This window comes from Cuculus canorus, chromosome 5 (assembly GCF_017976375.1).
Source record: "Cuculus canorus isolate bCucCan1 chromosome 5, bCucCan1.pri, whole genome shotgun sequence".
NCBI classification, from domain to species: Eukaryota; Metazoa; Chordata; class Aves; order Cuculiformes; family Cuculidae; genus Cuculus; species Cuculus canorus.
In genome coordinates, this window is record NC_071405.1 from 63,506,635 (window position 1) to 63,533,923 (window position 27,289).

Consider the following 27,289-nt stretch of genomic DNA (forward strand, 5'->3'; position numbering starts at 1 on the left):
GAAAAAAAGTGAGGGGCTGCCTCCCAGAAACGGGTACCCGCTCCTCCCGCAGCTGACTGTAATGCCTGCATTTAATTTTCTGCCCCGGCAAATCCGTTAACAGGCTAATTCCTAATCATTCTGAAAGTGTGTTTATATTTGAAAGTTTACTCCTGGGAACAGCCGCCCGAGCAGAAGTTAAGCAGTGGGTGCTGTCAGCCAGCGAGGAGCACGAGTCGAAGGCGTTCATTGCAATGCACTCACACACACTTTAAGCTGCATATGCATATACGTATTAAACTGCGAGAACGAAGAAGGCTCTGAAGTGGAGCTTTTTGTTTGATTGGCTTGGTTTGCTGGCTTAGTTTGCTTTTGGCTTGGGGTTTTGGTTTTTTTTTTGTTTGGGGTTTTTTGGTTTTTTTTTGGTTTGGGGGGGTTTGTCTTTTGGTTTTTTGTTTTTTGGGTTTTTTTGAAGGAAGAGGATATGGTTTGGTTAAGTTTTTTTCTTTAAGCATTGCTTGAATATAGGTACCTTTAATAGTCACGCTAATGTTTTAGACCAAATGCAAACTATGCATCAATGCCGGTTTGGGTGCTCCCACCTCTCCGGAAGATTAAACTAGACTTAAATCCCCCGGTTCTCTCTCCACAGGGCCCCGCGGGGCGAGCTACGGACCCAGCTTAACCCCTTCGTTCCTTTTCGAAGGGCCGGGTGTTCCCGTGAAGCCACGGGTGGCTCATTCACATTTCTTAGGAGAGCTGGAATAAAGATACCTGGGAAAAGTCATCCAATGACAATAATAATAAATAGAACCGGCATAAGTGCTCAAGAGCTGTAGGTAGACGGGAGTTAGGCACGCAGGGAGGGCTTGGAAAGGCAAACGCATTAGGAAGGGCACGGGAAGGTCCTTCTGCTCCCGGTAAGGATGATACTCCGCGGCGGTACCGGGGAGGAGGTCGAGCGGCCCAGGTGGAAGGAGGGGCAGCAGCACCTGCCGGCCCTGCCCAGCAGCGGGGCCGCCCATCCCGCTCCCATCCTCCCTCCTTCCCTCCCGCCCCAGCGCCCATGCGCCCCGGCAGGGGTTTAAAGCGGGCGCGGCGGCTGCCGGGGCTGTGTGGCTCCCTGGAGGTGCTGGGGCTGGCTGCTCTCCTCCCGGCTCCCCGGAGGTGCTCGGGCTCGCTGCTCTGCTCCCCTGCTCCTCTCCCGGAGTGTACCCCGCAGCGTACCCCGCAGCCATGTGGCTCGTCCTCCTTCTTGGTGGGTGCTCGGTGTGTACCGCGGGGAGCGGCTCGGGGCGGGAGCCGGGCATCCCCCCGACCCGCTCCCCTGTCCATTCGCAGGCGCTTTTCTGCTCTCCAGTGCCGTGAGTGGGAGCGACGGCTCGGGTGAGTTGGCTGCTCTCTTCCCCCCCGGGAGGCTTCCCTCGGGCTGTCTCCGCCGGGATGCGTTGGAGGCCCCGGTGGGAGAGGGGGAGCTGCTCTGAGGGTAGGTTGCGGAGGGGCTTTGTGTCGGGACGCTTCCAAACGGGGCGTGAAACTCCCTCCTGGCTGAAGAAGAGCGGTGGTGGCAAAGCGTTCCCGTCGAGGGAAGCGTTGGTAGCGAGAGTGAGTGTGTTTGTGTGTTCAGAAGGTGCTCAGTGCTTGGCAGTTTAAGACTTTTGACCGTGGAGTCGATTAAAAGGTTTTAAAGCCTGCTCTGCCGTTATTTTGACCTGGAAAGCAACGTAATGTACTTGAGGCACGTAGCGGGGCAAGGGCTGCCTGTTGCCCTCTGCCCTGTTGGACTGCATCCCTGCTGCCGGGGAGCGGGCTCTCCTGGAGCTAGAGTCAATCAATCCACGGGAACCGGGAGCTGTTGGAAGCAGTTGAAGAACTAACACACCAGAAGGAGAGAAGCAACGTGTCTGCCCCTTCCACTGGAGCCTTCCATCAAGAGAGGGCAGGAGCCTTGGGAAGGATGTGCTTCCAGACACAAGCCTGAGCTGCAGAAGGTGAGTGAGCTCAAACTTTTCTGAATCAGGATTTCAGTCATTAGGAAGCAGGCTCTGAGTTCAGTCGAGCATTTGGAAAATTCTTTCATGTGAAACTGATAATAGCTGTGTGTCACAGGAGTACTATAGCTAAAAAAATGTCGGGGGGGTGTGGGGTGTGTGATGAAATTCTGCTCCAGCCCCAGTTCTTTTCCTTTTTATTTTACAGGTGCATTACAGATGAAGTGCCAGTGAAAAGTTTTCTGTAATGCTTCCTCCCACAGTTGGAGAAGAAGTCACAGTAATATGAAGGTATCTGGAATCAGCCAGAATAACATTAAGGGAATACTGACAAAACAGAATATTGGTATCAGGATGTGTTTGTAAACTTGAGCTGCTACTGTAAGATATTGTCTCTTACCTTTATTTTCAGCCTAAATTCAGCAACACTTGGTTATTTAACTATAAGCTTGCAGGAAGTAATGAAAGGATATTGGTTTCTCCCCAAATCTACTCTATTTAGGCTTATAACTATTTAGCAAGATCTTAAAGGATCTTGTACCTTTCCTCATACTCCCCTCAATGCATAAAAATGCTGCAGAGTTAAGCAGTTCTGGTTACTATATGTGAGACTGTATGGATGGGTGAACATTGGCATGTGATGGCGAGTAGTGACCTTAAGTTGATCAGAAAAGGGCAAGTATCAGATTAAAATTAATAATACAGCCCTGACCAGACTTTTAAAGTCTCATTGTCCTTGTCTGGACCAGTATTACATACTTAAGGTTACACAGACTAGCATGCAGTCTGTGAACATTTTTTTCCGGAATGTAAGCAGGTGTATTTCTACTAGTTCTTTCTAGTATGGATAAGGCTTGTGGGAATAATCCTTTCATAAGATATAAAAAACAGGCTTGTTTGAATCCTCAAGATAAAAAAAGGACTTCAAATCTGTTTTGCCAAGAAACAATGCTAATTACAAAAAGGTTTAAGTAGCATAATAAGGATGTACTTCCATATTCTATGACCCATAAAGCTACCTTTCTCTTGGGAATCTCTTTTTTTTTTTTTTTTTTTTATAGTAATGTACATAGAGTTGGCTTTTTTTTCCTCCTTTACGTAAACTCTGCTTTTTCAAAGCAATGCATGGAAACTTCAAGGTTAGGAAAGCTCAGGTTTGGGCTACAGAACTTATTTTTCTAGGGCCTTAAATTAGTAATTCCTGTCAAAAATTAAGTGATAACTTTTATAGGTGAGCATAACAAACAGCTATTCAGGGTGGCAAATTAGCAGTACATGGGATGAGGCGCCAAAGAGGTGGAAACTGATGAAATTATTGAAGGCATGCTTATTGGATGGACATTTTAGGAGAGAAGTAAGCCTTTGCCTTTTTTCTTCTTTTTTTAGGTTGCCAGTGATGGAAGACATTCATCCACACCTTTAAATATGGCTTAAATCATGAAGAAATACAGTTTATTTTCTTTGTATTTTGTTTTTATAGTGTACCCTGATGTAGTGTGCTTCTGTGGGACACAAGAGTGTGTGTCTTGACAGAGTGGGATGATGGTCATTTTATTACTGTTCTGAAGGCCTAATTTTATATCACATAACGTAGGTGTCTAGTCCTCCTTAGAGTCCAGAATGGGTAGGAGTCTTGGACTGTGTCCTTTCCTGTACGTTACCAGCTTATCTTTCCTTCTTCCAAAAATACATGGATTTAGAGTATTGGATTACATAAGTATCCGGAGAAATGCCTAAACTGCTACTGCTCTTGCCTTCTTAAATTACAGTGATTAAAACATATGGGTTTTACCTAAGTTTATTTTATATATATAGCTTTCTGGCAGATTTTGCTATGGTGAAATGTCTTGAATAGACTTACAAAAACAACAGTCTTCTTCAATTTTAATAGTAATATCGTATATAGAATTTGAGAGAATGATAGTTTTTGCCAGCTTACATACTAATTGTATATTTTCTAGTATTCAGACCTGATTAATGCATTTTCCTATTTGCAATGGACTATTTTAGTTTTACGGATTGGATAGCTGTTGATGCATTAACAAGAAGGTGCAAAATATGCTGCAGGGCTGATATTTTAAGTCTTAATTTAAGTCTTAACTTGGACTTCTGATTTTGATACTGTTTCTAACATTCCTGATGTTAGTCTTAGTTAAAGAATTACATGTAGCTCATAGAGAACCAAAATGAAATTGCAGCTTTTTTATTAACAAGCACTACGTGCTTCAAAGTGCGTGTCTTTACCACTGTGCTGATCCCGCTGAGGTATGAACTACTAAAGCCCTTAGCTACAGTATATCAGCTCTTCAGTTCACACAGCAGCAACTTGCTCCCTTCCCTCAGAAGCTCTGTCATGTTGTAGGCAGGATAATTGACAGTCGTTGTGCTGGCAGTGTATAAAAATCACATGGCTGGGCTACCACAGACTTCTGTGTTTTCATAGCCAGGGAAAACAGAAAAATTGTTCGTTTTCCTGATCTTCTGTGCTACGGAAAATGTTAGTCTGACATATGAATGCAATTAATAAGTACCTGGTAGTGAGGGGAAATACAGATCTCCAAGAGATAAGGGGTTTGTTAACTAGCCATTTCTAATTATTGTATTTGTATAAATAGCCTGCCAAGGAATTCAGTCAAGCAAAATACATAAGAAATGTCAGGAATGAAAACTAACTTTGGCTGCTTGCGCTTGTAGAGGCTGGAAAAAGTTGCAGGGTGCATGGCACAAGCGGTACTGCAGGAGCAGATATTGCTAGTGATGCTTATTTAGCTAACATACTTGCAGAACTTTAATTAAAAGATTAAGGGACTCAAAGAAGTCTATTTGCCTTGCTGTTTTAGCATAGCACCAATAATATGGCACTTCTGACAATGAAAATATGGAGCTTCTGGGTATAAACATGGAGATTCTGCTTGGGTTCTCAGACTTTTGTTCTTAAGGCAAATGTATAAAACTACAGAGGCTAAGGGAAATGCTGCTGTCAACCTGCTTTATGAATGCTACTGGAGAGAAGGTTGAGTTTCCCAAGTAATTCATAGATTTCTCATAGCTGGAGATTGCCATGGGAACATTGAAGTCATTTAATCTCTTCCTTGTAGAGTGCCACCCACTTCTGTGTTCCACCTGCCCTCAAAGGTCTTCCCCTTGCCCTTCTGTCTCTGCAGTAAACTTACAGATGTGAATTGCTTTCTGCACTGTAATATTCCTTGGGTACTATTTTATTGTTTTACTGTTGTTTGCTTATTTTTTTACACTTTCTGCCTTTTCCTGCTATTCCGTTCCTATAAATAAAGTGTGTTCTTCCTTGTCGTAACTGTACATATGTAAGCTCCAAAGATGTCTTTACAGATGCACTGGAGCATAAGATGAGACAATGTACTTAATTTCAAATTCACATGTTTCTTTAAACTTGGGAACTACAGAGACATTTAAAAAAAACCAAACCAAACAACACACCATTAAGATTTTCAGGTCACAGGTTCTTCTTTTTATTTCTTTAGCTTCCACTGCTATCACGTGCTTTACAAGAGGACTTGACCTTAGAAAGGAGACAGAAGATGTTCTTTGTCCAGCAAACTGTCCTCTATGGCAATTTTATGTCTTTGGTAGTGGAGTTTATGCCTCTCTTTCCAGTGTTTGTGGAGCTGCCATACACAGGTAAGTCAGATAATCGCTGATTAATGTGTTAAGCAAGTTTATACTGTCTTGCCACACTTGAAATTTTAAGCCTTTTGACACCATCATAATAAAGATCTTTCTGGACTATAAGACATAGGAGTGTCATTAGGAGAAGAGAGAACAAAGAAGAGAAGAACTTGCAAGCTGCCCAGCCATTATCAGAGTTGTGTTTGTGCTCATGAAAACAGTTTTATTAGCTTTCTCTGAAAAGGTATAGCAGTAGATGGACTTCCACCATAAGACTGCTAGTGTTGCTGGTAGACACGGAAGGATACAGTGTAAATAGTAACTAATTGGAGAATAAAAACAGATTCACTTTTTTGACTTTTCTTCATGTGACATTTTTTCTGAAATTGTTAAAGTCAGTTTAAGCTCCTGTGCAGACAAACCTACTGGTGATTTGGCTGAAAATGGTCCACAGACTATTACTTTTAATCAATGTTATGGGATTTTTTATTTTTTTTTTACAGTATCTCTTTACTGACATTTGCTTGCTGGGTGTTAGTCTACTTAATGACCTTTTAATTAGACCAGTATCTAAATTAATTCACTCCTGTATCAAATTGAAAACTAAAGATTAAGAGAAGTATCCAGATAATCCATGTTAAATAGATGTCATTAGAAAAGCAACAATGATTCCCCAGAGGCAGGGAAACAGGCTGGCAGGTAACTTATTTAGGTTATCTGATCCTTCGTGTTTTTAGGAAGGACAAAGATTTCATTGCTGCTTCGCAGGGTAAATTCTCTCTTGGATCAGTTTTTGCTAAGGAAATGTTGGACAAAACAGTTTAGAAACAGTGAGATACTTATTTCAGGTGCCTGTGGAAGCCAGACTGTCAGTCTACAGGGAGTTTTAGACTTTGATTTTTTAATAATTTGAAAAAGCTTTAGGTTATTAAAGGAGTTTCTTTAGCTTCACCTATTAACTGGCTGTACAACACAATGCTTGTTTGCTTAGACCTTTTCACAACATTCTGCCTACCACAAAGTAGATTTAAAACTTCGTAAGGTTTATGACCCCAAAGATAGGATTGACATTTCGGCAACAGAAATTTGGATTTGACATGAAGACAATAAGGAGAGAAACTAGATAGCCTGGGATGTTATAGAAACTGTGATATACATTGCAGCTTCCAAAACCAGATAAATATCCAGCTGTCTAGAAAGCTAGATAACTATATTTGATCCTATCGTGAAGCAAAAGTATAGACTGGATCTTCCGGCCCAAATTTTTCCTTTTTATATTCTCATAAATCTGTAATTAAATAATATCAATGTAATTAAATTGAGACTACATCATGCATATGATCCAAATCATTTTGGTTACAAGAGGTACTCTTAACACAAATCATTGCATTGATGTATTGTACTACATTAGAGAACTCTTTTAATGTCCAGTTCCTATGAATGAAAATTAGCATTTGTGGATTACCACGGAAGTAATGCAAAATCCCTTCAAGCATCACTGAACATCTTAAAACTAATTTTGTTTAGCTTCTAGGTACATTCATATAATACACAAACTACACTTAAACAAAAAAAAAATCCCATTTTCTTATTATATTTGTATGTTCCAGGTAAGACTACTGCTGCCTTTGTAGAAGGGCTAAAACTACTCTTAAAAGCTTAAGTGAAACCAAGCACTTAAAAAGTGGAAGAACAGCTTCATTTTTTTTCTGTTCTTCAGGAATAAGAAAACTATTTCGGAACGTATTGATGTGATGTTGAAGTCTGCTAGCAGAGTAATTTTTTTATTTAAAGGAAACAAGCAGCAGTTTTGCAGAGAAATACTAGAATACAAAGAAGGAAAATAATTTTCTTTAGTTAACATTTATTGTTTGATACTTTAAATGCCTTAAAAATACATACTAAGCATTTTTTAATTATATTTAGGGGGCTATCGATGCTATCCAGAAACTTATTTAAAATGTCAATTAAAACCCTGTCCGTTTCAAAAATTCAGTGTATTTTTATAGTATTTGAACTCCAACACAAACTACAGCCAACTGGATTTAAGTAGGGGGTTTGAGTAGAAAATGTCTGGAATCTCTTATATGCCTGAAAGGAGAATAAGACCTAAGGTAGCAGCAGCTAGAAAACTTGGGAGGTATTGTGGGGGTCTGTGTGTATTTGTTTCTAAAGCTTAAGAGTTGGTTTCAAAGATAATTACATGTCTCCCTGTGTGTGTTATTGCTAGAACAGGCTTCCTTTCAATCCTTCTGTGAAAAGAATGAATGTCTCCATTCAGTGTCCTTTAAATGTCTACGTGAGTGTTTTGGGTTTTTCTAAAAAAAAAAAAAAAAAAAAATTAAAATTCAGTTCATCACTTCTTCCTAGTTTAATTACATACAAAATTTTGTGAAAGTGTTTAGAACAAATGTTGGGTTGTTTGGTTTTTTTTGTTTTAAGAAAAAACAGGAAAACTGAGATTTCTTCCTATTTCTTTTTCTAAGACAATGTTTGTATTTAGTGATGTAGGCATTTATTTTTAAAATTTTCTTTACTGGTTGCCAAAGATTCCTTTACTCAAAGACAAAAAAACTTTTGCTATCAAGATCTTTTTTCCAAAGGCACTTAATACTTCAGTGTTTTGAAATGTTGTGGAAGTTCCTAACCAGTTCAACTAACTAGTGATCTTAAACCTCCCATGCCAGCTGGCTATTGTTAGGTGGTTAGAGAAGTCCCATCAAGAAAGTTAGTGGGGCACAGTCCCCCTGCACTGGGAGCTGATGCTCTGCCAGCTGCAGGAAAAGAGCCAGCACCATGCAGCGAGGCTCAAGATCTATTTTACTCCAGACTTGTACCTCAGTGGAATCTCTTAACTTAAATAATCAGGACCTAGTAAAAGTAGAGTAATGCTGAAAAGCGGAACACTGAAATACTAGAATACTGAAAAAATGTTATGTGATCTGGACTTTTTAATATAATTTTTAGATGAGCACCAGAGCAACACATTTACAAGGGGAGGAGGTACAAGAAATAGAAGAAGCATATTTATTTTCAGGATCTGCATAGTCTCCTAAGAAAATAAAGCACAGGCATTTATACACCACTTAGGACTTCATTAGAGCCTGTACATTAAACTACGTGTACTATTGTTATCAGCTCTAAGCACAGGAGCATGGAAAAATAGATTTTTCTGTAGTCAATGTCAATCTAAATTATACATCTTGTGAAATGTGCACCCATTTGTAAAACCTGCACCTAACAATCTGTGTTCTCCAACACTGTGAGAACAAAGAGGGCTCTAACAGCAATGAAGTGATTAAAATAAGCCCACTGTTATTATCTCTCTTACAGTAAAGATGTACATTGACAATATTTGAGTCTTCTGAATATGATAAACAGTAATACAGTATTTTGACAAAAGCAGACTGACTATAGGTGAAAAAATCTTCCATTCGTGAGAACTGCTGGTTTTTGAAAGCTGCCTTTAAGATAAGCACTGTTAGTCCTGCCAGCCTTTCCAACTCAGAACAGAATTTGTGAGAATGGTTCATTGGTTTTGCTGCAACTAGTAGCAGCCATAAATACTGTTCCTGGTCCTGGTATAAAAAGTATTACTGGATGGGAGGAGGTGCGATAGCTATTTTAATTCTCAGCTAATTTCCATGCAGGCTTCAATATCCAACAATAACATACCAAAAAAATTGCTGCTCCTTGCTCTGTGTTACAATTGCTAAGCTCCATATTGGTGTCAAAGTAACTCCAAGAACATATTGCTAATAGCTAATTGCCATAATTTGCTGTTATGAAAGTATCAAGTTACATCAGGATAACTTAAGATATCTCTTCTGAATAACTGAAGCACATGTAGCTTACAACTAGGTGTGCCTGATGTTACACTGCATGGCGAGTGCCACGTAGCTCTATACCTTAAGCATTGTTGAGCATCAGACCTGTGCAGCTACAATGGCTGTTGCTGTTATGTTATATGAAGCACAGTCGGACAACTATCCACTGTTTCAAGGAGCATCAGTCTTTCCTTCTTTTGAAATGATAGTGTAAGCATGGGTCAGTTCCCCCCCTCTACATACACTCCAGTTTGTGTGCTGGGTCCAAAATGAGGCCCGATTCCTTAATTTTATATAAACCAAATAATGTTTATTACTATGAGTAGTTCCATTACTGTGAGGCAATTATTAACACAAAATACTATACAATGCATGTGAAGAATTTAGGAGAATTCAACTACGAATAGTTCTGTATACTACAGATGAATAAGCTTTCTGCCTGTTTCAGTTTGTTATATTTGGCTTTTTCTCTTTGTGTAATTATTCTCAGGTAACTGACTATGCGTTTAATATTGTTCTTTTTCTGGGCAGAAGAATAAAAGATTTATTTGTCAGGGGAAGAATGGAGAACCTCCTACCAGGCTGACACTATGCAGGCATGAAGAAATGAGTTAAATCTACCACTGAGTGATTAATTGGATTAATAATCAGAAGGTCGAATGAAGGACTAGGTTCTCAGCTTGTGCAGTTCTAGTGCCAGTTGCACTGAATGGAGACTTAGTCCGATTTGGTAGTATTTAGATGCTAAATAGGTGTGTAAATTTTTCCATAGCCTTCCTAATGAGTCACGCAGTGCCAACCATTTCTGTTTAAAGATTGAGGTCTCAGAGCTCAAGAGTAACAAAAGCATATAATGTTATCACCAAGCTGGCCACAAAGTGACCACAAACACAGATGAGGGCCCCTGAGCTACCCTACTGTTTGCTAGAGGAATATTGACAAAATCTTTGTCTGGCCAGAGGGATTTCTGAGCAGCTGTACGTCCCCTGGGAAACTTTGGTATAGTGCCTGCTTCTGCTGCTGAGCCTTTCTTTCGGCCAAAAGCAGTGGGGTGCAGAGGAGACAGAAAGAGCACAGCCTAGGGGCCAGAGGATGCTGGCAGGAAACCCCAGACAGCTCTATATTGGTATCAAAGGCAGACAGGCAACAGTAGGAGACTGCATTTCATGCTCCTTGGAGTGATGGAGAAAGGCAGATGATGTGGAAGGAGTTTGATGTAGCTGCTGATAGGAAGGGAAGATGAGAATCTGGGGAATTGGGCTGTCTTAAGTCCATGAGGATACTATTTTCATCCAAGGACCTTATAGGAAATGCCAGCTGCTATCACAGACAGCAATCTATTTGGAACTGGAATTTTAAGGCCAAAATTACTTTGTTGGGTACCATGGCAGACCTTCATCTTTTTGCTCTCTCTCTTCTGCTGAAAAAGCAGCTAGACTACCTGTAGGCATATATACGATCAGCATCATGATTAGCATAGTGTCAGCCTGGTAGGAGGTTCTCCTTTCTTTCCCTGACAAAAAAATCTTTTATTCTTCTACCCAGAAAAGATGAGGTTTTGGGCAGACATTTTGCTTCTGGACTGTAAGACAGAAGTCTGCCTAATGTGTAGTTCTTTTAACAGTCCAGTTGCTGTCCTGCTGCCCCTTGGGCTTTTGTACATTCCTTTGTGTAGAACATTTAGCCACTGTTCAAATCTATTCCTCTTCACTCTTGTAACGTTACTATACAATAAGGGAAAATATTTGTCTGTTTCATGGACAGTGTTCTGTTATCTTTAAACAAGATGTCCTTACCTGACATTTAGAACTAAGCCCATTTTAGGAAATTGTCTTGGCTTCATTTCCAACATTTTTAAGCAAGTCAACAGTTTATAAGCATGCTGCAAAAAGTGCTGTCTCTGGCCACATCTGTCATGTCTATTACAAATCCTAAGAAGCAATAGGAAACTTACCCAGAGGAAAAATATTTTTCACAAGGTGAAAATTCAAATAATTTGCGTGCATTTTTGAGTGAAAAGTAACATTTAGGTGTAAATTATTATTGGTTTTTTTTTTTCTTATTAGCAGTTAAGCTAGGTAAGTGGAAGAGAAAGGACTGACAGCTTTACATAAAGTTGCTATGAAGCAGTGCTGGCAGTAGCATGAAATGTAGTGAGCAAGGAAGTGAAAGCTTTTCCTGGAAAATCTGCCAAGTTCCAGTTTAATGAAAACAGCCATGGCATGCAAGTCAATCTCTCAGAAGCAAAGAAGAGTGGTGAAAATCAAAGCAGACTGTAATGACATAAATCATACTGAGGAAATGCATAGGCATTTCTTCACTGCTTAAATACCACTGCAAATCTACTGAGGATGAATCTTTCTTGTGAATTTAATCATAAATGATTGCAGAAAGGAATTTGCCAGTATCATTCAGAATACAAATGCGGACTGACAATGTGCTTTATTCTACTTGAGCACATATAAGCATGTATTCTTGCTATAAAAAATAAGTGAAAATGATGAAGAAGAGTGACCACAAACGTGCACATTACTGTGTTTAAATAGTCTTGAAATGGCTGTCACCCACCCACAGCTTTGTACCTGCACAAGTACTACAAAAACCATCAAGCTTTTACTCCCTCTTAGAGAAGCTCAGCATTTAATCTTGCCCTTTAAAAAATAATGTTTCTTTCAGTAGCACATATAGAGAGAGATCTAAGCAATTCTCATGCCTCTCATTGTCACTTGAGGTATCCAAATGCAAACAGTCACAACAGCCTCTCTGCCTGCAAAAACAGTGACTCTTTCTATGGGCTGCTTTTGATCCTGCAGTTTCCTGAATGCATACATCTGTTGTCCTGCTGGCTATTCACAAAATCCTCAGCTCATAAGCAACAGCAAGAGTTTCAAACTACCTATTCTTTCATTTGTCTCGGATGGCATGAGAGATCTGGTAGGCAATCTCAAAATCCGTTTGTTGAATGATGAAATCAAACTCAACAAGTGAAAAATGACACTGACTTTCTTTAAGAACTAGACTATGACCTCTTAAAATTTTGTCTAGGACCTGGGTATTTTAGGTTCAAATCTCTTCTTGGTTTCAGAATACTTCCTCCATAGACTTTTGCTACAAGTTTTCTTGTCACCTCTGTGTTTCTGAACTGACCCTTCCAGTAAGGCATTAATAGCTATAATAGTTTTACAATACTGAATATGACTTTATAAGACATTTTAATCAGTAAGCTTCTTGGTATTTGTTCTGGAGGTTTTAATTATAATAATTATTAATCTATTATAACTGTATAGTAGGGATGTACTGCACTACGATTAAACTAAAGAAGATAGCTACAACTTGTTAACTATTACCTAAATATTTCAAATTCTGAACCTGCAATTTGGTATGTTACTCTACATAATTGTCAGTGAAAATTAAACGTTTGAATTGCATCTATTGTTGATATACTATTAGTGGTCGATGGCTCAAAGTCCAGATGGAGATCTGTGATGAGTGGTGTCCTTCAGGGGTCTGTACTGGGACCAGTGCTGTTCAATATCTTTATCAATGATATTGACAGTAAGATTGAGTGCACCCTCAGCAAGTTTGCAGATGACACCAAGCTGAGTGGTGTAGTTGCCACATTGGAAGGAGGGGATGTCATCCAGAGGGACCTGGACAGACTGGAGAAGTGGGGCTGTGAGAACCTCATAACGTTCAACAAGGCCAAGTGTAAGGTCCTACACCTGGGTCAGGGCAATACATGTTTTCAGTACACGATGGTGAATGATGTGATTGTGAGCCCTGCAGAGAAGGGCTTGGGGGTACTGGTCGAGGAGAAGCTTGACATGAGCCAACAATGTGCGCTCACAGCTCAGAAGGCCAACTGCACCCTGGGCCACATTAAAAGAAGCGTGGCCAGCAGGTTGAGGGAAGTCATTCTGCCCCTCTGTTCCTCTCTTGTGAGACCTCATCTGGAATACTGTGTCTAGTTCTGGAATTCTCAACATAAGGATATGGAGCATTTTGGAACTGGTCCAGAGGAGGGCTACAAAGATGATCAGAGGGCTGGAGCACCTTCCCTACAAAGACAGGCTGAGAGTTGGGCTTGTTTAGCCTGGAGAAGAGAAGGCTCGGAGGAGATCTTATAGCGACCTTCCAGTACCTGAAAGGGGCCTACAGGAAAGCAGGAAAGGGGCTGTTCATAAAGTCTTTTGGGGATAGGACCAGGGGAACAGGTACAAATTGGAAAGAAGCATTTAGACTAGACATTAAGAAGAATTTCTTCACCATGAGAGTGATGAGGCACTGGCTCAGGTTGCCCAGGGAAGCTGTGGCTGCCCCATCCCTGGAGATGTTCGCGGCCAGGTTGGATGGGGCCTTGGGCAGCCTGATCTAGTGCGATGTCCCTGCCCATGGCAGAAGGGTTGGAACTAGATGATCTTTAAGATCCATTCCAACCCAAACTATTCTATGATTTTATGATTCTATTTCCAAATTCAGACTGAAAACAGTCTAGAACCTTACATGGTTTGAGTTGCAAACTTGCACGTATTTCATTAATTTCAGATTTCACAGTTAATGTTTACTGCAGGTAAATAAGAATAAGGTGGTTTTGGCTCTGTTTTTACAATCACCAGTAATCTGATGGCTGCTATCAGTAATGCTTACCATTTCTGACTTCAGTCTGTAGTTGCATAACAAGATATCCTATTTATCTCTTACTACTAGAAGCAGCAAGTTTTCTTTCCAGTTTTCTTCACTTTGGTCATTTTGGAGCTAAGCATACTCAATTTTGGTTTAGTCATAAATATTCAGGAGGCATAATGAGCTCAAATATATTTTGCTGGAGCTCTTTTCTTCAGGAATTGATATGTCCCTGAAATGTCATGCCTCTGCATCAGTGTGAATACTGCCAGAATTCTGGAATTTCCTGACCTTTTTTTTTTTTTTTTTTTTTTCCCCCCTAAGTCTGTGTGGTTCTGCAGAGTAATTTCTTTTAGAAGTCTTTTCAGCAAGTTATAGCTTGGTTTAGCCTGAACTATACCGCCTGCCTATACCGCGTCTTTTTGAGGAGGCTGGTGTCTAATGTACTGATAATGGTATAACTATATTGCCTTGTACTTAAAATGTGTGATTTATAACAATTCTTTTTGTATCTCAGGGGGGTGATCACTAATGCCGGAGGAGCTGTAAGAGTGCAGACTCTCCCAGGACAGGAAAACTACCCTGCTGTAAATGCCAATGGGATCCAGTCTCAGGTGCTCGCTAGATGGACTTCATCTTTCTCAGTGACTCGTAAGTGGATCACACTTATTATTTTGCAAACTGTATTTAAAATAGTAACAGAACTCTAGGAAACTTCTTCAGTGCTCCCGTATGCATTAAAAAGATGTGATTACTATCTGAAGTGCGGTAAAAGAAGTTTTTTCTTTTAACTCATTTTTTTATCCTAATTTTTCCACGATTTCCTAAAAATACTATTCCAGCTAGACTGGAATATTCCATAATATAGCAGAAGCCAACATGTTAAAATGGGTCACGGTTATTTAGAATATAATGACATGACAACAGGCAGTTGACAGTGCAGTCCCATGACTGTTTAAGCTGATCTAAGTCAGTGCTTTGATCCCCCTATTGCAGTCCTGTCTACCTACTGCTTCCAGCCATATAGTTTTATCCCTTCTCTAACCTCACCTGCCTTTGTGCAGGCAATAGCACTTGCTGGCACCTTCAGAGAACTTGTGCAATGTTCCATGCATACGGAACACTGACCTTCCAAAAACAGACTTAGATGTGACATGGTCATCAACCCACAGTGTGATGTAGCCTTTTAGAAGTTTTTGCCGTGGTAATTGAGATACTGCGCCTGATTGCAAATGGGTTATCCTGCCCTGCCACTTGGGTGAGGTTAAACCACCCTCATGAAAAGCCTCCTGGTTACGTATGTTGTTGGGGTTTCAAAAGTATTAAAAGGAATATGTTTTCCGGTGTATTCTTTCAGTGTTTGGGAAACAGACCTCTCTAATGTGCGCTTATCATTTACCATAGGTAAAAAGCCTACTGTCTCTAAGACGTTAGTAATCCCTGTACAGAACCCATTGTGAACTAAGAGCTAAGAACTTGGAATTACACATGCTTTTGGTGAGGTCACGTGTGAAATCCACTTCTCCAGATGAAGTCCTGAATGTATCTGCTAGAACTAATGTTTGACAGTTGGAACTGGCTGATCTTTAAGGCCTTTTCCAACCCAAACCATTACATGATTCTTCAATTGGATGCTCTGTAATTACTCAACAACTGCTGTTGTTGCAAATGCAGAAGCTCAAAGGAGAAGCTTTTTACCAGTAAAACAAGGCATGCAATACTGCATTGCACCAAAGATCTGTCTAGGCTCGCATCCTGCTCTAAGAGAGCCTAATGGCAGAAAATAATGAAAAAATGAAAAAATATTTTTGGAAATAATAGTGCTCTTCAAGCATTTGTAATGTCATCTAAGTACACTGAAATACAGTAAATTTATTCTTCCAATATTTTAATAGGTATCAAGAACACGGCGCTTGAAGCAGTCGGGCGAACAGTATCAACAGCACGTCCTTCTACAGGTACAGGATCTCTGTAACAAGGGAAGTCTCCTGTGATAAGATGCGCTACAGTGCATGAATCCCTGATTAAAATACAGCATTTTGTAGGATTTGTTTGTTCTTAAGGAAGAAAATATATACAATATCTGTTTTTGCAGCGTATATTTCATCAGCAGAAAGAGAAGTCATTTGTAACTGAGGAGGTCGATTCTGACTTCAGTACCGTTAGTGTAATTTTAGAAAAACTGGAAGGAATTTAGAAAAGTAATATGAATAACAGAAAGCAAAGAAAAGTTTCATAAGCCCATGTAATATTCATTCCTGTTAAGTGACCGAGAAGACAGTACTTACACAGCAGAAGTTTAGATGTTACGTGAATTTGTCTAGAGAAGATGCTGCCAGTAAAACGTTAGATCAGTTTTTATGAAGGTTAGCAGTACATAAATACTGGACTTGGATCTTGTTTGTCAATAGACCATTTGCTTTACAGTTGGAGCCATAGTTTGCTTCCAAACCATTAAAATTGCACACAGTACAGCAGGATTGCTAACCAAGAAATGGTAGCGCTTGGGGCGGTGAGCTACAGCAACAACCTGCTTCCTATCCTTCAGTAATCAGCTAGGCAGGCGTAGAAAGGAAGTTTAAACTATTTTATTTGAAAAAGAATACTCTCTAAGGAGCAAAAGAGTAGTAGTGCAAGTTTAATAATTAAGGTGATTGACAGTTCTTACTGCACATAGTTTGCAATGTAATTTGTGGAGTCTGCAGCTTTTTCTCATTCAGTTCTGGCTGTTGATCTTGTTGTTCCTAAATGATCCATGTTGTTTCCTTCACTGAAGGTAAAAGACCTAAGAAACCACTTGATAAAAAGGCTGGAAACAAAGGTAGGAACCCACAGATTTAACTTTTGTAAGGCAAAACCATAGTGTTTACCTGGTGTTAAGTAAATCTAATTATTCTTGATCTTCACAGACTGTAAAGCTGATATTGCATTTCTCATTGACGGAAGTTACAACATAGGCCAACGTAGATTTAATTTGCAGAAAAACTTTGTTGGAAAAGTAGCTGTGATGTTGGGAATTGGAACAGAAGGGCCCCATGTTGGAGTCGTACAGGCCAGGTAGGAACAGATCTATACAAAACATAACTGAGTGATTAATAAGAGAAGTCAATTAATATATCGCTCCCTATTTTGCAGAAAAGTATTCACTCAATAATGGCAGATGAATGGCAAGAGAAAGCAAACTCTTTCCAGCTCTAGCACTGTTTGCTCTGTACTACACTGAGATATCCATGTGAGACGTGAACAATTTAATCATCTTCTGTGATAATTGGTATTTGGATAGAGAGAGCAGTTGGACTTTCCACAGCCCCTCTGCTGCTGACAGTTTTGTAGCTCATCTTAGTAAAACAGCAGAAAGTGCTCTGCAAAGGACAGATGGCTCTTTTAAGAATTGTAGAGAGAACTGTCACAAACGGCTGTATACATATACATGATAAAATGCTGTTCTTCCCAACATATAGGATACTACGGATAATAATGGTCACTGTTTTATTTTAAGGCTATTCATAGTATTATGTATGTTTGAAGGCTTCAAAACAGTCTGAAATCCACTGCAATATCCACTGCAATATCCACTGCAACATCGGTGAAAGGGTTTTTTTGAGCCACAATTCAGTTTGCTAGTGTTCAGCAGTAGACGTTTTCTGAGGCTTAAGCATTTCGGCTATTGCTTCTGGAATAAAGGAAGCACAAGAAAGCCTTTAACTCTTATTCCACAAAGACTAAGCATCTTTTAGGTTAACATGAGTTCCTCTATTGCATCTTTCATCCTTTAGGAGTGTTCCTGTCTCCTGCCTTTACACAACTGCAGAGTAGATGTCTGCATACGATTTAATGACCTAGGCTTGCTTTTTAGTCACTAGAAAGAATGACCACATTCATGGCACAAACCTTCTGAAGTGCTTCAGGTGCCTCCGTTAGGATGTGATGGATTCCACCCTGAAAAATCCATTTTCTGCCCACTGTAGACATCAAAATCTAGGGGAAATGAACCCCACTCTTGCTGCCCTGGGTTTAACTACTAGAAAGTGAGGAACAATTTGCGGAGAAACTGAGTAATCACATTAGCACCTTGAATATTCAATTCCTCTTTATTAGGAATCTTACAAGCAATAATCTTTATATTTCAAAATGCATCATTTTCACAGTTATTCTGCGATGAAATTGAGCTTGGCAGAGCAACTCTGCTTGACACAGGGGTTCATTCTAGTGATCCTGATGCAGGATCTGGCCATTTATACATAGAAGCAGGTCTTTGCCCTGCAGGTGTTTGTATTTCTACTCTTCATATGGCAAAAGCAACTTAATTTAATTTTGGTTTCCACTGTAAATCAAAAGTGAAATCTGGAAACTTAGTATAGCTAAAATCTGTTCTTAATTTACCACCCTGGGTAAGTAATTCCTTTTGCTAAGGATTGTGAAGATAATTAAGAGGGGAACATGCTTTTACTTTAGTGATTAAAAACATAGAGAATAATATATGTTACCAAGAATAAAATTATTCAAAGCATAATTTGGCTTACTAATGCCATGGTGGTATGAGAAGTGAACTACATACTTGATTACTCTTACATTTTTCCACAGTGAACATCCAAAAATTGAATTCTATCTGAAAAACTTCACTGCTGCAAAAGAAGTTTTGTTTGCCATAAAGGAATTAGGGTTCAGAGGAGGCAATTCTAATACAGGTGAGTTCGTATTTCTACACAAATAGAAATTACTTCTTTACATATTTTTATATATATGTATTCATATATGTTTGTGTGCTTATACTGAAGTTCTTATCACTCACTTAGGTAAGAACATGTTTTAAATGCCACGTTTATCTCAGCTAGGTTCAACAATTTTCCACTTGAACATTGCCACATCTTGCGTTTTGTTTCCAGAAGTCATTGTTGAAGTGCAATTATCACTTCCTGTATTTAAACAGTAATCAACTTTCCACTGTTAAGAGAGTGATATCTTGAGACAAATTCATATGTAAATGGCTTAGCATTTCATTCTTGAGCGGCTAGTTAAAGAGCTAGAATAAAGTTGGAATAAGTAGTGAGTGTGAATAGATATTTGCCAAATGAGGAAACTGAGTGTTCTAAATACATTGCAGTTCACAAGCTAAATTTGGGTAGCTCTTCAGCTTCCAATCCATTTGACAGGCATTAATGTTTCTGCTTCCTAGTACAAAACTAGACCTGTGTGTGAAGAAATGTCAGTAATTTCTTCTCCCCAGCTTTATGTGCAGGGTTTTTTTTTGTGGTAATGGATTGGGTTTGGGTTTTCTGAGGTTGGATTAGGTTTTTTTTTTTTTTAATTTATAGGTTACTCAAGCTTCATTATTATCAAATTTCCTAGGACACTTTCACTTTTACACTGGGTGAGACCTGTAATCATAACAGAAATCCAGCAAAATTTCATACAGGGAGCTGGTAGTGAAATATAATCACTTTTGTTCTTAATATTCTTTTTCTGTTCAAAACTAGGGAAAGCTTTGAAACACACTGCTCAGAAATTTTTCTCCTTGGAAAATGGAGCACGCAAAGGAATTCCCAAGATCATTGTAGTGTTCATAGATGGCTGGCCCTCAGATGACATAGAAGAAGCCGGCATAGTGGCCAGAGAATTTGGAGTCAATGTATTCATTGTATCTGTAGCAAAGCCCACAACTGAGGAGCTGGGAATGGTACAAGACATTGGCTTTGTTGACAAAGTAAGAGAGAATATCATTATACCTTTTTCAGTCATGGGTGTGATTCTAGAGAATTTGCTTCATGCTAAAATCCTCATGAACTAACTCTTAATACCTATATCTCTCTTCAAAAAGCCAATAAAAGTATTCCTGCTAATAAGTGATTTAAAAGAATTTAGCACTAGGAAACATAAAACAGTACTGTTATTTTATCCTGCTAAAAGATCTACATAAAGGGTACCAAAGTGCTATCACTGTCCCAGTTCAGTGTTATGGCCAAGTTGTAGCTCATGGAGTTTGTAAGATTTTCAGAGTAGAGAATTCTCTATCCAGGATATGGTTAAATGTGTCTTAGGCATCAAAATGCAGCTACAGTGTCTCCCATCCTGATATGGCAGTCACAGAGGAGTATCTTTCAGTACCTGCTCTATGGATGATTATTTACGTGCTTGCATCAGACAGGACAGAAAAATAAAAAAAAACCCCACATCCTGACAAGATCATATGCGAGCCATTCATCTTGGATTAAAAGTTCTGGCTCTCGCTCTTTGAGTTGGAGTAGGAATTTAAACACAGACCATCTGCTTTCACATGAGCTTTCTAATCGCTAGATCTTTACTTACTCTCCTTGTCTACAGGGTGGTTTTAGATGCCTAATTTCAAAGCTCATGAACAAAATGAAGCACTACGACTCTGCTGCATTTAGGCACAGGACAGGCTGCTGATCCCAGTGGTGTTGCTGGCAGGTCCACCTCCCACTTATTCACAAGCACAGAAAGACCTGACCTCAGGTGACTGAGGCCTGTCCTCCCCTTCTGCATTTTCATGTTAGACAGATTAGTTATCACCTTCTAGAGCTCATTTTAAATTTAACTCCTTCCTCAATTACCTTCTACTTTACTTTACTTTTGTCTTATGGAAGCCAAAGAAAAATAAATTTTCCCTTTAGTTGTCTGGAGCTATGTTTCTATCCAACTGTACATCTGTGTTTATGACATAATAGATTTAAAAAATTAAGGGCTTACCAAGTTCAAAGGGAAAACAGAGGCTAATTTTCAGTGATAAGCAAAAATACAGAACTTTAAATACTTTGGGTATTCAGTAGAGTGATTTAGTACACTTTCAGGAAAAAAACCCATAATTTCCATTTGTTACGGTTCTTATGAATAAATTTTAAATATGTGAGGTTGAGAGGCAAGTTTGACTTTATTATTGGGAAAAAATAAATAAGCTGTATTCTAGCTTTCACTGACTTGAACTGCAGATGTTTGTCCTCAAAAAGAGCAAAACCACGCAAACCACCAAAAAAACAACCCACCCCAAACTCCCACCATCAGGCTCCATTTCTAACCTGCCTTTGAAAGAAAATCACATAGATGTTTTAGTTATTATCCATACACCCACTGTGTCAGTAGTCACTTGTTGACTTTTTGTTTTCCAACAGGCTGTCTGTCGAAACAATGGCTTCTTCTCTTACCAAATGCCCACCTGGTTTGGTACTACCAAATACGTGAAACCTCTTGTCCAAAAGTTATGCTCACACGAGCAGATGTTGTGTAGCAAGACATGCTACAACTCCGTCAACATTGGTTTCTTGATAGACGGCTCCAGCAGCGTTGGAGACAGCAATTTCCGCCTTGTGCTTGAATTCATCAGCAATGTTGCAAAGGCTTTTGAGATCTCTGACATCGGTTCCAAGATTGCAGTTGTGCAGTTCACATACGACCAGCGTACCGAGTTCAGCTTCACAGACTACACCACAAAAGAAAAGGTCCTCTCAGCAATGCGAAACATTCGCTACATGAGTGGTGGCACTGCTACCGGCGATGCCATTTCTTTCACCACCAGAAATGTGTTTGGGCCAGTGACGGATGGACCTAACAAAAATTTCCTTGTTGTTTTGACTGATGGTCAGTCGTATGATGATGTTAGAGGACCTGCTGCTGCTGCACAAAAAGCAGGTAAATGACATATCTTTAAAGGCAATAGAAGTCCATTCATTCTGTTTATGCTGCATGGTAAATATCAAGATTTTAAACGTAGTTTGCAAATACAGACCCCGTGAATGAATCGAGTACCCATGCTTGTTTTCATTTCATGAAAATGTGAGCTCTAAGGAACTATTTTCCATTACGATGAACAATCAGCACCATGGAGCCAAATATAAGTGGATACACTTGTGGCAGCTTAGTTAAAAATGCATACCCACTCGTATTTTCCTGAACAGGAGAGAAATTAGTAGATTAAAAATAAAGAGCCACATAGTGAAGCTCCAACCAATGATGCCATCTACTGTGGCAGTACTCTTGCACTCCATTTTTTAAGAAAGAATTAAATAGTTTCGGCAAAAAAAGCTTATTGGGCTGCTGATGCTTGAAAGCACTAAGCAAACACATAGTATCCAAATCCATTTTCAAAATAATTTTACAGCGTTACTTGTGTTCCAAGGCTCACACAACTGCTACATTCATGTGTGTCCCTGTAAAGACAACTCAGATACTTGCTATTAAGATATCCCATATTTCCTTCAGGATTCTTACTGAGACAAATCTTTCAATTCCTGAGATTTAGTGGCAAAATCTAATCATCTTTGGCAGACTGCAGGTATTGAAACATGGTTTTCCAATCCAGATTCCAGATTAAGTCATGGATGTAGAAATGACTGTTTTTCTTGTATTCATAGACAAAATGGTCTTAACTATTTTTTTCCCCTTACTGTGCTATTACATTATAGGAATAACAATCTTCTCCATCGGTGTTGCGTGGGCACCTCTGGATGATCTGAAAGACATGGCTTCTGAACCAAGAGAATCTCATACTTTCTTCACTAGAGAGTTCACAGGATTGGAGCAGATGGTTCCTGATGTTATCAGAGGCATCTGTAAAGATTTTTTGGACTCTAAACAATAAAGCAAAAATCTGCTGTTGGGTATTACTATTTTGAAACTCAAAGTCATGAAACTGAAATGTCCCTCTAAACTACAGATGTTTTGTTCTTATATATACTATCATAATGCCAGGGGAGAAGGGCTACTTTTTGCTTCTGTAATCAGTCAAGGATTCTTGTGAGATTGATTGTTAGAAGTTGTACTTAATACTGGAATGCAGGATTTGGCCAGCTATTATTTTCAATACATATATAGCATCCCCAAGTTTAAAGCTATGTATATCATGCACTTAAGGCTATCAGATATCAGCAGAGGAAACAATACAGCTCTGACACGTTTCCTGTCACTTGCTAGATGTCTACTTACACTAAAAATAGCATAATTTTAAATACACGGTACTATCATTTATAAGCCTTCTGTAGCTTACCATTCTGTATCTTTTCAAGGAGGTCTTCCTGATAGTGTGAAATACTTCCAGTGTTTCAGTTCTGCAAAATCCATTATTGCCAGGCAGTTTAAGAAAAAGTACAGCAGATTGTAGCTAAACAGTATTTTTACTACTCGAGGTTTCGCTGTTGTGAACGATAACGCTATCTGGTTGGTGAAGTTTACATCAAAAGACATTTAACCTACAGATCTCTGTGGATCTATGTTCTTTCGGCACAGATTTTGAAAGGTATTTAAGACACAGCAGTTCTTTTTGAGGATCTGGATGCTAATATATTAGCCAATAGTACTGCTTCCTGCACCACGGAAGTCAACAGTGGTATTCCTAATACAGCTGATAACTGGATTTTTTCCCATCTCCTGCCTCGTACCGTCTTGATTTTACAAGGTTGGTTTTGGCTTAGAGACAGAAATATTGGGCAAAGAGATTAAATTAGAAAACAAAACTGGGAACTTAAAGCATTCAAATCCAAAGGTACCTCAAACCTTGAAAACTAACAACTGATTTATATCAGATTACCTTTTTAGAAAAGATGAAAGTAGGCAGTCACATAAGTGGGAGTCAGTAGCTCAGAGAATAACAATTTCTAATGCTCGTAAAAACATCTATCAAGATGTGCAAAGTTCTCTGATGATGAAAGAATATTTTTCTTTTTTTAAAAGGCTTTAATTTAGTTACATACCTGGTACTGTGTTGATATTTCCATATCTACATACGTATGGTTAAGATAATGCACTATATTGCTGAGTTATTCCAGGTTCCCCGAATGAATAACAGATTTCAAGTATTCTTTAGAAAATAAAGGGTTCTGCAAATAATATATGTAGTAGAAAACAAAACGGCACTTTCCCTATCAGTCTAGGGTTTCCCTTTTTTTCATCCCATCCTGCTGTTGATTGTAAAATTCATAGTAGTTACGGAGTGAGCACAGAAGGGATTGTATTCATCAGGCTTTTGTTGTGCATTTTTTAATAACTTATGACAGGCTATATATTACACTAAACACGAATGGCAAAGATGCCTTGTATTTTTCTATTAATTGTTAACCTTAATTTTGTTATATGTTTATAGATAAGAGTATTCAGCTCTTGCTGTATAAATTCATATGCAATACCAACTTTGTGCAAAAGTTTAATTCATTTAGTTCATAAACTTTTTATAGAAATATATATTGCAAGAAAACCAGGACTGCAGCTACCTGTTTCAATATCCTGCAGTGTAAGTCTTTTTATGATGAACCTCATGTAGTAGAGCTTGAGTGAATTGCATATGCTGCTTCCTAACTGCCTGCATTATCTTAAATCCCAGTTTGCAAAAGAAAAAGAATCCTAAATCATCCTCTAATAGCAAGGATACTCTTTAAAAAAATATTTTAATTTGAATTAACATAAAAGTTGTAGTCATTGTTCATACTAAGTATGATGCTAGATGAATCTGAATATAAATTGCACACCAGCTAGTAGAATTATGTTTACTTTCCCATTTCGTTTTCACTGTTGCAGAGGAAGAGGCAGCTTTGCTCGTGCCATTCACTCATCAAGGAAAAAGCAGGTCTGGGGCACAGCAACCTGCAGAACCAAGTGTCCAAATATTTTGTTTCACAGGAATGACAACAACATATTAGTTGTGGGTCTAGGATAACTCTCATGGACAACTCTCCATGGGGAGCCCTGAGTGCCTAGCAGCAAGCAGTCCAGCAGATCCCAACAGGCTTTTCCCCTGGTGCACAGTGAGCTCCACAAAGCCCGTGAACATCAACAGGGGCTCTCGCCAGGCTCTCAGGACTCACTATTTCATGTGCTCCCCACAGTCAGCCATGTAGAGGCACCCTGCCACAGAGTTGGCCCTTTTCCTCATTCGCAGCCTTTACACAGCCCAATTACAAAGAAGAAAAAAGTGGTTGGTACAGAAAATAATTTTTTAAATATGCAGAGTTTCTATGGAAGCAGAATCTGTGACCACAACTGTGACCTGGGAAAAAAATGTTGATGGGATACAAATAAAAGGATTGGGACCTGGTGAGATACTGAGTCAGTGGCCTGTGCAGGAGGTAAAGTGTAAGTCTGGAGGAAAACCAACATGGTAGGAGGGTAGCAAGCATGATTTGAAGTCCTGTTTTGGGTAAGGAAGTAGGTAAAGACACAGTACGAGGATTCAGTTTTATGCTGCAGGACCAAGCAGTAGAGGGAATGTGAACAGAGCTGCAGCTAACATCAGCTGGACACGCTCCATCTGGGACCATTGCTGCAGGTATTGGGACTGCCAATCAATACGGCCTGCAGGGGATCCATTCTGTTATCTAGCGAGACTGGTGAAAACCTGTACGATGAAAAGCATGGAAAGGGACTGGACTAAGAGATCTCCAAAAGGTCTCTTGCAATCCAAATAAGTCTGTGAATCTCTGCACCGCTTCCCTGAAAAGTACTCATAAGCCTCAGGGGGGCTCAGATTTGCAAGACCACTGCTGATGACATACCATTGCACATAAAATGGAATTATCATTCCTTCACTCAGAAAAAAGTAGAAAAGTCTAAGCGTAGCAGTTCAGGTACCTGCGGCAACTCCCAGAGCTGTTTCTGAATTTTGCGTAAAGTAGTAGTTACCACAGTCCAACACATCCTTCTCAGTGGAACTCCCAGAGCAACCTGAATTCACAAAATTCTATTAATTTGCTGTCCTAAAGAAAACAAAGTTACTTTTTGTACCATGATAACTTCTAACAAGGGCTGCAACCTACAGCCATGCATTGGTTAGAACATACACCTCACTGCTGAAATCATTCACTGCTGGGAAGGCACCAAACCACGAGTCTCAATTTCCTGGGTGAAGGCCACTCTTAGGATATTTTATAACTGAAAGCAGAATGCAACTTCCTTTCCCATCAGCAGGACGCCCTTCTCAGTCCTTGAAGGAAATGCTAGAAATGCTTATCTCCAGGATGAGACTCCAAGTCAGGGATTATACACACAGAGGACATCCAACAAATTTTCATGCTTACTTTTTCCTGCAGGCTACTTCAGCACAGAAATATAAAGACTGTGTCTGTACAAAGCAACTCCCAGTGAACTTGCAGGTCATTTATTGGGAATTTTTACCCCAAGGTGCTGGCATGGCACCAGGCTTTGCAGAAAATGCCTCCATATCCAGGCCAGGGTCTCTGATTCCGGTTCTGATTCCACTTCACACAAATCTTAGGCACTTGGATCCTCTCTGACCACGAATCAGCTTGCACATCCACCTTTTAATAGAGGACGCGTTCTAGATGCACACCTGCCTGACAAGCGCACTATAGAGGAAAAGCAGGTATATGGCCCAGGACCGAAGGTCAGTAAACTGCATAGAAGTCTTCATACTGTCAGACCTGTGACCTGGTAGCAAAAATCACATCCTCAAGCAAAGGGCCAGAAGAGCAGGTCTTAGAAATCAACCTTTATCACTGCTTGTGAAACTATTAATCAGCAAGGAATAAGAAAAAACCAAAAGTAAGACCATCTCTACATTCTTAAGAGAAAACAAGAACTGTTTACTTCGCCTTTCAAAATCAATGTCAATAAAAAGCTACATAGTAAACAGCCAAAAACCATTTGTATCAAAAGCCAATGACTCTACTTCTCTACAACTTAGAGGAAGTTTTGAGGTGGAAAGAGAGGAGGAAGAATGGGAGGGATTTAGCATATATGGAGTAGAATAGTTTAATCTGAACAGTTTTTCGTGCCATAAACAAACTTAGTAACAGTGGTTATTTAATTATTTCTATTCAGCATTCATATTAGTGTTGTCACATGGGTCTTCTACCAAGCATGGCACCATACCATAAAAATAAAGCATTCTGCTTTTCCCCTGTTCTGAAGCAGAAAAGCAGTGACAACTTTTTATGTCTTGATTTTCAGCCGTATTTCTAATGGGGCAACTCTCTATATCACTACCAAGCTCTATCAAGGTGACTGCTTTTAGATACAAAGATTCTAGTTTGCACAGCATTTTCCTTCCTTTCATTAGGGTGAAGGGTAAATCAGCTCCAGAAAGCATCATAGCAATGAAAATCAGAAAATTTCTCCGCTGCACACAAATGCCGTAGAAGGCCTGGGCACACTGTCAATGAAGGTCAACTTGTACCTTTAACAAACCACCTACAAACTGGAGGCTTAAATCCACAGCCTAATAAAATCAATCAATCAAAAATAAAATCTTACTGACTGGCTTTC

The 27,289-nt window shown here is 39.5% G+C and overlaps 1 protein-coding gene and 1 long non-coding RNA gene across 2 annotated transcripts; both read left to right on the forward strand.

The window, feature by feature from the left end:
- Positions 1–1,177: 1,177 nt before the first annotated feature.
- Positions 1,178–26,562, forward strand: COCH (cochlin). The gene is made up of 11 exons (XM_054068748.1): positions 1,178–1,237; positions 1,321–1,365; positions 5,471–5,627; positions 14,583–14,716; positions 15,961–16,023; positions 16,842–16,886; positions 16,975–17,122; positions 18,650–18,753; positions 19,543–19,769; positions 21,193–21,709; positions 22,483–26,562. The coding sequence occupies exons 1-11, from the start codon at positions 1,216–1,218 to the stop codon at positions 22,656–22,658; spliced, it is 1,638 nt and encodes a 545-aa protein (XP_053924723.1). The 5' UTR covers positions 1,178–1,215; the 3' UTR covers positions 22,659–26,562.
- Positions 1,377–5,464, forward strand: LOC128852367 (uncharacterized). Its single transcript, XR_008450165.1, has 3 exons — positions 1,377–1,970; positions 2,179–2,261; positions 3,357–5,464. It is a non-coding gene; the product is annotated as an uncharacterized LOC128852367 (long non-coding RNA).
- Positions 26,563–27,289: the final 727 nt, after the last annotated feature.